Source organism: Priapulus caudatus, unplaced genomic scaffold (genome assembly GCF_000485595.1).
Source record: "Priapulus caudatus unplaced genomic scaffold, Priapulus_caudatus-5.0.1 Scaffold368, whole genome shotgun sequence".
Taxonomy (NCBI): domain Eukaryota; kingdom Metazoa; phylum Priapulida; class Priapulimorpha; order Priapulimorphida; family Priapulidae; genus Priapulus; species Priapulus caudatus.
In genome coordinates, this window is record NW_014577429.1 from 134541 (window position 1) to 148246 (window position 13706).

The following is a 13706-nucleotide window of genomic DNA, read 5'->3' on the forward strand; positions in this document are numbered from 1 at the left end:
AGAGAGAGAGAGAGAGAGAGAGAGAGAGAGAGAGAGAGAGAGAGAGAGAGTCCAGGGAGAGAGCCATCGTATCGCTGCTCCTCTTATACGGAGATACGGTTTTCTTTGTCAGGCAAAGCTGATGAATTGGTAATGAATTTTCAACAGTGATCGAACGGTGTACAAAGCGGTGCGCACACTCGGCGGCCGCCTTTGTCCGCGTCGGCTCACCGCACGCCGACACAGCCGCCTGCATATTTATGACGCCAAGAAATTGCCGCTTACGGTTGTAATAATATTTGTGAAGGTATTAATAAAACATAAAGCGCTGTCTTCAAAAGTTGTGGCAATGAAACGGCGTGATATTATGTAATATTTAAACATTTGCTCATCCACTTGGGCAGGCGATATATATGGAATTTTCAATATGAAAGACGGGCTCAGCAGTTAAAGTGGCGCCGTCCATGCTCGGCGTGTTAAAGCTGGCACGACCACGCTACAAGCACGCGCGCGAGCGTGGAACCCACAGCAAATCCGCATGCATTAGCACTCTCCCATGTTATGCTTCTTTTGCGGCGACTTATTTTAGCCAGTGGCTGTAACCATGCGACGGAGATCGCATCTTTTGCGTGCGCGAATGTTGGGGATGCGCTGTGATGCGTGCGTGCGTGCGTGTGTGTGCGTGACAATCCCAACACGTGGTGACCGCCCCGCTTCCTATCCAATCGAAGAAGTCTGCGTTTATGTAGATGCTTAAAATGACAATTCACTACGCAATTGAACTGCAAGTGTGGGTTAAATGGTTTTTTTAATAATTAAAAACTATAGGCGTCCGATGTTAGAAGAGGGAAAGTAAACATCGAGTACAACTCATCGCTGTGAGAGGCAGATCAAGTAATGGCGCCACCAGTTATGATAAATAAACTGCAATTGGCCCGTTTTGAAATAATGTATTTTGGTTATTTATAAAAAAACATGAGTATACAAGAATCCATCGGTGTCTAAGATAGCTAGTGCCTGTTTTAACGAAAGTTAATGTTCAAATAATCCTCTAAATAATCTAGTTAGCAAATAAGGTAGCGACAAAAGTTATCGTCAACGATTTTATCATTCGACGTCTTGCATACGGTTACACCAATAACATGCAAGTGATATTTATTATTAGGCGTAAAGAAAGTTCGTCTCGCACACATATGCTTGCATTCTTCGGTGGTTCAATGCGACTCTGTATTCTATTTCATTATTTATATGGACGAGAAACGCGGCATGATATGATGCGTCATCGACTGCTTCTGGCTGGGAACAATAACAGCAGGGTATATAACAGACACGCGTGTGAAGGCACGACGCCGCGCGCCGTTATGCCGTAAACAGCCTCTTTCCAACTAGCTAAGATCACGAGTTACGAACACTAATGAATTAAGATGCGTTGTAGAGTGGGACGCGGCTGTAATCATTCTACTTCACCTTTTCTTCACGGGAGTGCCGTCGTCATAATCAGTGCGACCATGCAGCCGGTTAGGTAGTGTCACCAACATCGTGGCGTGATGTGGACGCCATACGATACTACTACCACTAATGCTGCGTTTACACTGTGTTCCCGGCGGCTACGGCAGCCCCGTTTCAGGCCACCATGGACAAAACGGGATGGACGTGAGACAACGCGGGGGGACGGAATGGGCAAACGTGACAGGCCGTGATTGCCGTGGATGCTGCGCCAGATTTTTAATCTGTCAAAAGATTTGACATGGAAGTCACGGTGCGGATGAGAAACCTAGTAGGCCGTAGTAAAACGGGGTGAACGCAACAAAACGTGACAGTACGTAATAGGCCGTAACAAAACTTGGAGGTGGTCCGTAGTGGGACGGGAAGGGACGGACGGGATAGGACGGGTTCGGCCCGGCGCGCTACGGCGCGTTGCGTTCTACTACGGACTGACACGGCGCGCGCGGTCCTATAAATCTGGACTAAAGCTAAAAGTAAAACTAAAATGTTTGGTAGTGGCCCAGCTGCTGCCTTCTGTCTTCCGATAACCATTCGCTCACCCACATGGATCTTGGCCTTCTCATCCGCCTTCTTCGCCTTCTTCCTAACTGCTACACTCTGGTCTTCCCTCTCTGCAACTGCTGCTGGCCTTCTTCTTGCTGATGCAAAGACTGGATGTATGCACCCAGCAAACATGCAAACACAAAATCTTCTTCATCTTGGGCATTCATGATGTTGTCTCGTCGAAATCTCAGGATACAATGATTGCTATTGCTTGGGAGGCCTTCTTTTTATACCGTGGGCACAAACGTGCTCCAAAGCTGCCCGGCGTCCACGTTTCATCCGTAGAAAGCCTTGACAGAACGTGAAAAACGTGTCAGACCTTGATCAGATCGTGAGAAACGTGAGGGACCCCATCAGATCGTGACGGGCCGGGAGGGAACGTACTGGCATCCGTGGTAGACCGCGGACCGAACCGTAGTGCGCCTTGGACCCTCCGGGACCTAGCAGCCCCTTCCACCCAACTTGAATACAGAGAAAAGAATTGCCATAATCCCACGGCGCACTACGTTTCGGGCAAACGGGGCTGCCGTGGCCGCCGGGAACACAGTGTAAACGCAGCATTACACCGAAGCTTGCGCTGCATATGACTTGTGTATCGTCTGCAAACTAACGTAAATGGCATTGAGACGGGTGATGCTGAGGTAGGCATCCTTTGCTACCCTGCTTACAGGTAAGGTAGCCCTTGAGAAAAGTAGAACACGTGTTAAGTCTCCCCTGCCGGGGTCATGACAGGTCAACGGCAAATTTGATGACGGAGAGCTTATTGGGATGTGATGTCAAAATATACGGAAGATCTGTTCTCAGGGAAAAGGATCTGTCTATGCGCGAAAGAATCCCAGAGGAAGAGAGATGCTGTCTCTGAAAACTCTGGGAAGGTAGATCTACGGGCTTGCCTTTCTTATTTTTAGCTCCGCATAGTTGCTATATACATCACGATGAAAGTCACAATCAAGATAAGTTGGTAATTATATCGCCATTCTTTCTTGCTGGTACTGCTGCTGCTGCTGATGATGTTGATGATGGCGACATTCATCGCCTCAGAGTGGATAACCCGCGCGCACATACGCACATAAATACAGATATCCAACACAGGTACGCTCATGTACACAGGTACGCTCATGTACACAGGTACGCTCATGTACACAGGTACGCTCATGTACACAGGTACGCTCATGTACACAGGTACGCTCATGTACACAAGTACGCTCATGAACACAGGTACGCTCATGTACACAGGTACGATCATGTACACAGGTACGCTCATGTACACAGGTACGCTCATGTACACAAGTACGCTCATGAACACACAGGTACCTGTGTACATGAGCGTTGTGTACATGAGCGTTGTGTATGTATGCGTGAATGTGTGCGTGCTGGTGTGCGCGCGTGGTGTGTATGTGTTCGTGCATGTGTGCGTGCGGGCGTGTATGTGTGCGTGCGGGTGTGTATGTGTGCGTGCATGTGTGCGTGCGGGTGTGCGTGCGCGTGTGTGCGTGCGGGTGTGTATGTGTGCGTGCGGGTGTGTATGTATGCGTGCATGTGTGCGTGCGGGTGTGCGTGCGGGTGTGTATGTGTGCGTGCGGGTGTGTATGTATGCGTGCATGTGTGCGTGCGGGTGTGCGTGCGGGTGTGCGTGCGCGTGTGTGCGCTCATATTATTATTCCTCCCTCTTATTTTCTCTATCTCTCTCTCTCTTTCTCTCACTCACGCTTCCTCGCGCTCTTTCTTTCTGCTTCTGTTTGTGAGCATGGCTGTACTTGTGTACATGAGCGTACTTGTGTACATGAGCGTACCTGTGTACATGAGCGTACCCCCCGCACGCACACATGCACGAACACATACACACCACGCGCGCACACCAGCACGCACACATGCACGCACACATACCCCCCCCCCACGCGCACACATGCACGAGCATGCACATGTGCATTTTTTGGGCTCGCGTTCTTTCGTGACGCCTGCCTGTCGTAGGTATCGCCGGCTGGTGGCAGGCGCGGTGTGGCGTACTGTCTGTAAGCGTATGTTTGTTTGCCAGTTACATAGAGTCGTGTTATGCGTCCGCTGGACGCTACCGTGATTCTAATGATTATGAGGTCTAATTAGAAATTACAGCGTGCAGCTTACGAAACTGCCAAGAGAATTTATTAATTAAGTGGATAATTGAGCGAGCGAGCGAGTGAGTGAGTGAGTGAGTGAGTGAGCGAGTGAGTGAGTGAGTGAGTGACCGAGTGAATAATTTATTGATGAAGTCCTGTCGTGGCAAGGGGGCTGCGCTGCGGTGGTGTTTGACACTAGGGGCCGCGTCGGTCGGCGTCGCCGTCTTCGTCGTCTGCGCGCGACACTATGTCGCGGTACCCGGATGTCCATGACGCGGTGTGACGTGTACCCGGATTTCACGCTGAGCAGCTGAGGTGACAACACTGCTGTACATCAGTAATCCACCGCATCGCTGTCTGCGCGTGCACCGCTGACGTCGGGCTCGTATTCGTTGACCGAACATGGGCATGAGGGGCGATACTCCATTAGGAGTGTTCCCAACTTTAATGTCATTAATGGTTAGGGTTATGTTATAGGTTAGGTTAGGGTTAGGGTTAGGATTATCAATCATTAATGATTAATCATTACTGATATCAAAGTTGGGAACACTCCTAATGGAGCGTTAGCTCACTGGTTAGACAGTTTAGACACTGGTTCTTTCTGAAATACGGAACACGCGCACATACGATGGCGTTAGTTTGTAGCGTTCTCAAGAAACCGATTGTGTGTATGTGTGCGTGCGTGCGTGCGTGCGTGCGTGCGTGCGTGCGTGCATGCGTTCGTGCGCGAGTGAGTGCGTGAGCGTACAATAGGATATAGTAGTGATATGAAGCAGTGGCCGCTCAACGTACACGAATACGCGCTTTTTTTATATCATCTCCCATATCTAGTGTCGCTCGCTAATCAAAGCAAATCAAAGCATATTTACTTAGAGGCACAAATCGGATTAGAGATACTTATTATTCGTAGTGTGATTCGGCGGATTTGGGCTCAAGTTGCCTCGCCGGCGTCGGAACTTACACTGCGCGAATAACAATATTATATTAGGACGCCATTTCGCGTTAAGCGCTGATCAAATTTCGACGGTGCTATTTACTCGCGGCGCTAAACAAGCACTTGTTCTGCGTCGGATTTTCATAATTGCATTACATCTGTATCGCACGTTGACGTATATAGCGTAGATGCACCACGTAACGCGTTGATTTACTAACGCCATGAGACACATTTGGGCTGAGACGGCCATTTTGACTGAGTAGTGGGAGGACGCTGGCGGGGTGGGGTAGATAGGGGGAGGAGTATCTAAAATCACTGTGGCTACTGAAAGGAGTTAACTAGTGCGTGATCGTCTTATCCGATCGACCCAAATCTTTTATTCGTTGGAAAACTTCGGGGGAAAACTCGGGGTAAACAGGAGCATATAGCGGGCATCGATTGATGCGCTGTTGTTGTTGTCGTCGTCGTCGTCGTTGTCGTCGTCGTCGTCGTTGTCGTCGTCGTCGTCGTCGTCGTTGTTGTTGTTGTTGTTGTTGTTGTTGTTGTTGTTATTGTTGTCGGTGTTGTTGTCGCTGTTTCTGCTGATCTTGTTGATATTTTTTTTTAAACAACCAGAACATTTATATGTTGTGAAATATCTGGACTGTGTGAGCAGTAGCAGCAGCGGCGGCGACAGTAACAGCAGCAACAAGAGCAGCAGCAGCAGCAGCGGCGGCAGTAACAGTAGCAACAGGAGCAGTAGCAGCAGTGGCGACGACATTAACAGTAGCAACAGGAGCAGCAGCAACAGCACCCTCTGCTGCATGCGCGCGCGCTCGAGAGAGAGAGAGAGAGAGAGAGAGAGAGAGAGAGAGAGAGAGAGAGAGTCCAGGGAGAGAGCCATCGTAATGCGGCTGCTCCTCTTATACGGAGATACGGTTTTTCTTTGTCGAGGCCAAGCTGAGAATTGTACATGATTTTCAACCAAGTGATCGATATGTGTACAAAGGCGGTGCGCACACTGGGAGCGGCCGCCTGTGTCCGCGTCGGCTGCACCGCACGCCGACACAAGCCGGCCTGCCATATTTATTGACGCCAAGAAAATTGCCGCTTACGGGTTGTAATACATATTTGCTGAAGGTATTTACGATAAACATAAAGCGCTGTCTCAAAAGTTGTGGGCATGAAACGGCGTGAATTATTGTAATATTTAAGACTTTTGCTCACATGCCGACTTGGGCAGCGCGATATATATGGAATTTTCAATATGAAAGACGGCTCAGCAGTTAAAGGGCGCCGTCCATGCTCGCGTGTTAAAGGGCTGGCACGACCACGCTACAAGCGACGCGCGCGGAGCGTGGAACGAGCCACAGCAAATCCGCATGCATTAGCACTCTCCCATGTTAGCTCTTCTTTTGCGGCGACTTATTTTAGCGCAGTGCTGAAAACCATGGCGAACGGAGATCGCATCTTTTGCGTGCGCGGAATTGTTGTGGGGAATAGCGCTGTGATGCGGCGTGCGTGGCCGTGTGTGTGCGCGTGTGTGTGTGCGTGTGTGCGTTGTGTCGTGTGTGTACCGATGCGTAATGTGGGGTGTATATATCTTATATGTGTGTGTGTGTGTGTGCGTGTATGTGTGTTGCGTGTGTGGCGTGCGTGCGTGCGTGCGTGGCGTGGTCGTGTGCGGGTGGCGTGTGTTGTAGGCGTGTGTGTGTGCATGTAGACGGTCGCGTATGTGGGATATATATATATATATATATGCGTGGTGTGTGTGGTGTTGCGTGGCGTGTGTGGCTGCGTGCGTACGGCGTGGCGTGCGTGTGTGTGTGTGTGTGTCTATGATCGTTACGGGGGTGCGTGCGTGCGTGCGTGCGTGCGAACCGGCGGTGCGTGCGGCGGCGTGTGAATGGCGACTAACAAATATAGCGCTCCACGGACGCCCTCGCTCCATTGGCCCCTCTTGCCTCGCCTGCAATATTTCTATCACGCCAAGTAATAATCTGACACGCTGGGCTTTCTTTGGCGTGAAGTGGGTTTACGCACGTAGCTAGCTTTGTCAGCTCACAGAAGTAGCCGTCCGCGTGCGTGTTTGTATTCACCAAGTGTGTTCCTAAATGCTGGTAATTCGTTGGTGCATCATCACTCAATGTGCTCTGGCATTCCTTGCCCGAAAGTGTTGTTTAGAGTTTTGCCGTCGTCAGGGGGTGGCCATTGTGGGCCAGCTAGTGTATGGCACGGGGTGGCGTGCTGTGCTGCCGTGTCGTGCGTGTGTCTGTGTTCCGCCTGCCATATATATATATATATATTATAGTATATCATATATTATGTATATAGAGTGTATATACGGCGTCCTATACGCCGCTGCGTGTGTGCATATCATATATCAGGTTGTGCTGTCCGTGGGTCTGGTCACAGCAGTGTAGCGATGTTGATTTGGCCAACATGGTGTAGGCGTCCATCTGTTAACCTGCTAACACAACTAGAGTAAGGTGTTATATGTTAACTGGACTGTGGTAGCCGTGGTTGTATGTAGCACACTAAGTAAGCGGTGGTTTATATTGAACGGGACTGTGGTGTCCGCTGGGTTGTATGCAACTGACCACTAGGTAACGGTGTTTATAGTATACGGCTGTGGTGTCCGTGGTTGTATGACTAGCAACACTAGAGTAAACGGTGTTTATATTGTAACGGGCTGTGGGTCGCGTGGTTGTATGCGTAACACACTCAGAGTAACGGCTGTTATATTGTAACGGGCCTTGGTTGTCCGTTGAAGTTGGTATGCTAACACAACTAGGTAACGGGTTTATATTGTAACGGCTGTGGTGTCGCGTGGCTTGTATGGCTAGCACCAGCTAGAGTAACGGTGTTTATATTTGTAAGCGGGCTGTGGTGTGCGCGTGAGTTGTAAGTGGCTAACGAACACTAGAGTCAACAGTATTTGCTATTGTTACCAGGCTTTTTGTTTTTGGTGTCCGCTGCATTTGCTAACACACGAGTATGCAGCGGTTTGTATTGTTACGGGCTTGGGTTATAAACGCACTAGAGTAACGGTATTCTATTGTTACGGGCCGTGGCGTACGTGGGTCTGACAGCACCGCTACAGTATTTGGTGTGGGTGTATTGTTACAGTATCGGTGTGTATTGTAACAGGGTGTGGTGTCCCTGGATCTGCTAACACGGAGTATCGGTGTGTGTATTGTTACAGGGTGTGGTGCCACTGGATCTGCTAACCACGGAGTATCGGTGTGTGTAATTTTTGAAAGGGTGTGGGGCGGCTGCTAACGTAGGTGTGTATGATTACGTGTGTCCTGACCGACTAGGGTAGTTATCGGGTGTGTGAGTGGATGCCACGGGTACGGGTAGTCGGGTGTTTCACAGAGTAATCGTTGGATTGCTTACCGGACGGAGTATACGGCTGCTGTGATCTGTACGCGGTGGGGTATCAAGCGTCTGATACACGGAGATCGTTACGTTACGGGTCGGGTGGTGGGCTGCTAACCACGGAAGTACCCGTGTCTGTACTTCGTCACAGGGTGAAGGTGCCCTGGATGCTGCGACTAAAGACGAGAGGTGGAGTGGTACACCCCGAGGTGTGGTATCCATCCCAACCCCGCGTCTGATAGCACGGATTACGGTGTGTTATTGTTACAGGGTGGGTGGGTGCCCTGGATACTGCTAAGCACGCGAGTATCGGTGTGTGTATGTGTTTACAGGGTGTGGTGGCCTGGATCTGCTAACACGAGTAATCGTGTGTAATTGTTGACAGGGTGTGGTATCCATGCCGTCTGATAGCATCGGAGTAATCGGTGTGTGTATTGTTACAGGGTGTGGTGCCCTGGATCTGCTAACACGGAGTATCGGTGTGTGTATTGTTACAGGGTGTGGTGCCCTGGATCTGCTAACACGGAGTATCGGTGTGTGTATTGTTTACAAGGTGTTGGTGTCCATGGCGTCCTGATAGCACGGAGGTATACGGTGTGTATTGCTTACAGGTGTGTGGGCCCGAACTGGATCTGCTAAACACGGAGCTATCGGTGTGTATTGCGGTTACAGGGTGTGGTGTCCATGGTCGATAGCACGGAGTACGTGTGTATTGTTACAGGGTGTGGTGTCCCTGGATCTGCTAACACGAGTAATTCGTGGGTAATTTGTTACAAGGGGGCCCATGGAGTCTGCTAACACGGACTATGTTCGGTGTGGTATTGTTTACAGGGTGTGGTGTCTACACTGTGTTGATAGCACGGAGTATGCGTGTGATTGTTACAGGGGTGGTGTCCCGATCTGCTAACAACGGAAGTATTCGGTGGGTATTGTTACAGGGTGCTGTGCCCGTGGATCTGGCAGCCCCCCCCGAACACGGAGATCGTGTGTGTATTGTTACAGGGTGTGGTGCCGCTGGATCGCTAACCACGGAGTATCGGTGTGTATTGTTACACGGTGTGGTTGCCTCTGGATGTCTCTAACACGGGAGTATCTGGTGTTGTGTATTGTAGGCAGGGTGTGGTGGTCCTGAATGTCTGCTAACGACGGAGTATCCGGTGTGTGATTGTTACAGGGGTGTGGTGGCCCGGATCGCTAACATCGGAGTACGGTGTGTGTATTGTTACAGGGTGTGTGCGGCCTGGATCTGCTAACACGCGAGTATCGTGTGTGTATTGTTACAGGGTGTGTTCCGCTGGATGCTGCTAACAAAACGGATATCCGGGTATGTGTTATCAGGGTGTGGTGCCCTGATCTTGCTAACACGGAGTATCGTGTGTGTATTGTTACAGGGGTGTGGTGTCCTGAATCGCTAACACGGAGTAGCGTGTGTGTATGTACAGGGTGTGGTGCCCCTCGGATCGGCCTAACATCGGAGTACGGTGTGTGTATTGTTAGCGAGGGTGTGGTGTCGCCTGACGCTAACACGAGTATCGTGGTGTATTGTAGCAGGTGTGTGCCCGGCTGCTGCTAACATCGGAGTATCGTGTGTTTGTATTGTTACAGGGTGTGGTGTCCCGAATCTGCTAACACGGAGTTACGTGTGTGGTATTGTTACAGGGTTGTGGTTCCATGCGTCTGATTACACGGCAGTATCGTGTGTGTATTGTTAGCCGGGTGTGGTCCCTGGATCTGCTAACGACGGAGTATCGTTGTATTGTTACAGCGGTGTGGTGCCCTGGATCTCTAACACGGAGTAATCGGTGTGTGTATTGTTACAGGGTGTGGTGTTCCCTGAAATCTGCTATACACGGAGTATCGTGTGTGTAATTGTTAGCAGGGCTGTGGTGTCCATAAAGGCGTCTGAGAGCACGGAGTTATCGTGGGTATTGTTATCAGGGGTGGTGTCCTGATCTGCTAACGACGGAGTATCGGTGTGTGTATTGTTAACAGGTGTGGTGTCCCTGAAATCTGGCTAACACGAGAGTATCGTGTGTGATTGTTACAGGTGTGGTGTCCATAGCGTATGATAGCACGGAGTAATCGTGTGTGTATTGTTATAACAGGGTGTGGTGGCCGCTGGATCTGCTGAAACACGGAGTATCGGTTGTAATTGTTTTACAGGGTGCTGTGGCCCTGGATCTGCTAACACGGAGTATCGTGTGTGTATTGTTACAGGGTGTGGTGTCCCATGGATCTGCTAACACGAGTATGCGGTGGTTATTGTTATCAGGGTGTGGTGCCTGGAATGCTGCTAACAACGGAGTATCAGTGTGTGTATTGTACAGGGTGTGGTGCCCTGGGATCTGCTAACACCGGAGTATCGGTGTGTAATTTGTCAGGTGTGGTGGCCCTGATCTCTAACACGTAGTATCGGTTGGTGTATCTGTTTACAGGGTGTGTTGCGCCTGGATTCGTGCTAACACGGAGTATCGTGTGTATCGTTAGCAGGGTGTGGTGTCGCCTGATGCTGCTAACGACGAGTTATCGGTGTGTGTATTGTTACAGGGTGTCGGTGCGCGCTGGATCTGCTAACACGCGAGTAATCGGTGTGTATGTTACAGGGTGTGGTGTCCCTGAATCTGCTAACACGGAGTATCGGTGTGTAATTGATTTATCAGGTAAAGTGGTGTCCCTCGGATCTGCTAATCAGCGGAGTACGATCGTGGTGCTGTATTGGTTACAGGGTGTGGTGTCCATGCCCAGGCTGCCCGAGACGAGTTTATAGTAAGGCCGTGCGCGGAGCTCATTGATGGACAGAGAGCAGACGACATTGGTGGCAAAGGGGGAATCACGCACCATACCGCCTGTGTTCAAGGTGTGTATACCTATAAATCCCTTCCTGTTACCTCCCCCGAAAGGAACCGTTACTGTTAACTCTTGCTCCAAGCCCCTCACAGCTAACCTCCCTCCCCCAACACGTCTCCCCTCCGCTCGCACCAACGCACCGCTTCATCCATGTAGGGCACTTACCTCATCCGACTATCTCCACGCAATCCCTTCCTAGGACGCAACAACGCTGCATTATCGGCTTCTCATGTAGGCTTGTACCTTCCACCCATGCCTGAGATCTCCGCAACGCAAAAGCAAACCCCTCCTCGGACGCAACAACGCTCATTATCGCTCTCTAATGTAGGCTTGTACCTTCCACCCGTGCCTGATATATCTCCGCGACGCAAGCCGCTTCCTTGGAAGGACCAACAAACGTCTGCAATTATCGCTTCTCAGTAGCTATGTTACCTCGCACGGCCTGATATCTCCCAACGCAACCGCTCCTTGGAGGACCAACACGCTATTTCGGCTTCTCAGTAGGCTTGTTACCTCCACGCCGTGCTGAATATCTCGCCAACGCAACCTTCCTTGGAGGACCAACAAATCGCTCATATCCGCTTCTCAGTAGGCTTGTTAAGCCTTCCAGCCCATGCCTGATATCTCCGCAACGCAAACCGCTTTCCTTGCAGTACCAACAGGCCACATCGAAGCGCTATCTATACTATGTCTGCATACGTGCGTATCTATCTCTGCTCGCTGGCGCGCGACAGTGTAATAGCCAACCGTCTGCATACGTGCGTCGTAATCTATCTCTCGCTCGCTGGCGCGGCCAACTATATACCACGTCTGGCATACTGCTATCTATCTCTGCTCGCTGGCGGCGCCATCTTATACCAGGTCTGGCATAAGTGCGTACTATCTCTGCGCCATGGCGCGCCATCTAATACTATGTCTGCATACGTGCGTATCTATCGTCTGGCTCGCTGGCGCGCTCATCTTATAGCCACGTCTGCATAGCGTGGGCGTATCTATCCTGCTCGCTGGCGCGCTCATCTAATACTATTCTGCATACGTGCGTATCTAATCTGCTGCTCGCTGGCGCAGCACAATGTATACGCACTCTGGCATACGTGCGTATCTATTCTCTGCTCGCTGGCGGCGCGCATGTATACCACGTCGCAACGTGCGTATCCTATCTCTGCTCGCTGGCGCGCCATGTATACACGTTCTGCATACGTGCGTATCTATCGTATGGCCGTGGCCGGCCAGCAGACATGAGCATGCTGATTTGGATTAACGATGATTGCGTATTTCGATTGGTCAGACTACGTGGAGCGCTCATCAAACGAGAACAATCGCCCCCGCAGCGGGCCGACAGCTGATATTACGATAAGGATATGTGTGCATGTACATCGTGTGATTTACAGCATGTCTATGGATATACGACTAGACAATCGTTCTGACAACGCCTCCCTCATTTATATATATATATATATCTATATATATCTAATTAATTCATTATTATTATTATATATAATATATATATTATATATTTATTTATTTATATTTATATATACACGTAATTTTAAAAATTGTTTCGTTTTTACAACAACCGTACTCAAGAACACATTGTAAAACCAATTGTACCCATAAAACCCCATTAAATCCTAAATACAGTATTGCTTACGCGAAATTATAAATAGTCCAACGCTCCAATTTCCTTAATAATGATATACTGATATAATGATATAATGTGTTAGGGTTGGTTTATTGGTATGAGTATGGCCCTATGCATGCGTTCCTCGGGCCATATTCTTATCATTGACATAAACAACTCACAGTTACAATTACAAACACATTACTTAAATGCGTATGTAATCTTCTGTATCAAATATAATTCAGTTACTTTTCATCAGTTATATCAAGAGTTAATAATACCTTTTATTATTAGATGTTATTAGCTCTTCGGGATATCCAAAGGGTTGCACGTATGGCGAATAATAATTGTATACTTGCTATGTGCTAATTTGATACAAGCGTGTTCAGTTCACGTATGTTTTTATGGCTGTGCGTATGTAATCGTCACTAGTTGTGCCTCCGCATGTGTCTCTTCGCATGTGTCCTCGTGTCTGTGCGTATGTCTCTGTTTCTCTGCCCACATTCCCGTGTTCTTGTCCACATTCCCTTGTCTGGGTCAGTGTTCCCATGTCTGTGTCCGTGTAGCCGTGTCTGTGTCCACATTCCCGTGTCTGGGTCAGTGTTCTCATGTCTGTGTCCGCGTTTGTGTCCGTGTTCCCGTGTCTGTGTCCGTGTTCCCGTGTCTGTGTCTGTGTTTCCGTGTCTGTGTCCGTGTTCCCGTGTCTGTGTCCACGTTCCCCATGTCTGTGTCCGTGTTCCCGTGTCTGTGTCCGTGTTCCCGTGTCTGTGTCTGTGTTTCCGTGTCTGTGTCCGTGTTCCCGTGTCTGTGTCCACTTTCC

At 49.7% G+C, this 13706-nt stretch overlaps 1 protein-coding gene across 2 annotated transcripts in view; it reads left to right on the forward strand.

Moving 5' to 3' along the window:
* LOC106809615 (COBW domain-containing protein 1-like) overlaps nt 1-13706 on the forward strand; it is a 95906-nt gene that overhangs the window by 65781 nt on the left and 16419 nt on the right. The window contains exon 13 of one of the 2 annotated variants that reach the window (XM_014812763.1): nt 11144-11223. The exons of the other annotated variant lie outside the window; for it this stretch is intronic. Coding sequence (XP_014668249.1) covers nt 11144-11185 — 42 coding nt within the window. The 3' untranslated portion in view covers nt 11186-11223. Of the gene's footprint in view, nt 1-11143; nt 11224-13706 lie in introns of those variants that run through there. 2 annotated transcript variants of the gene reach the window in all.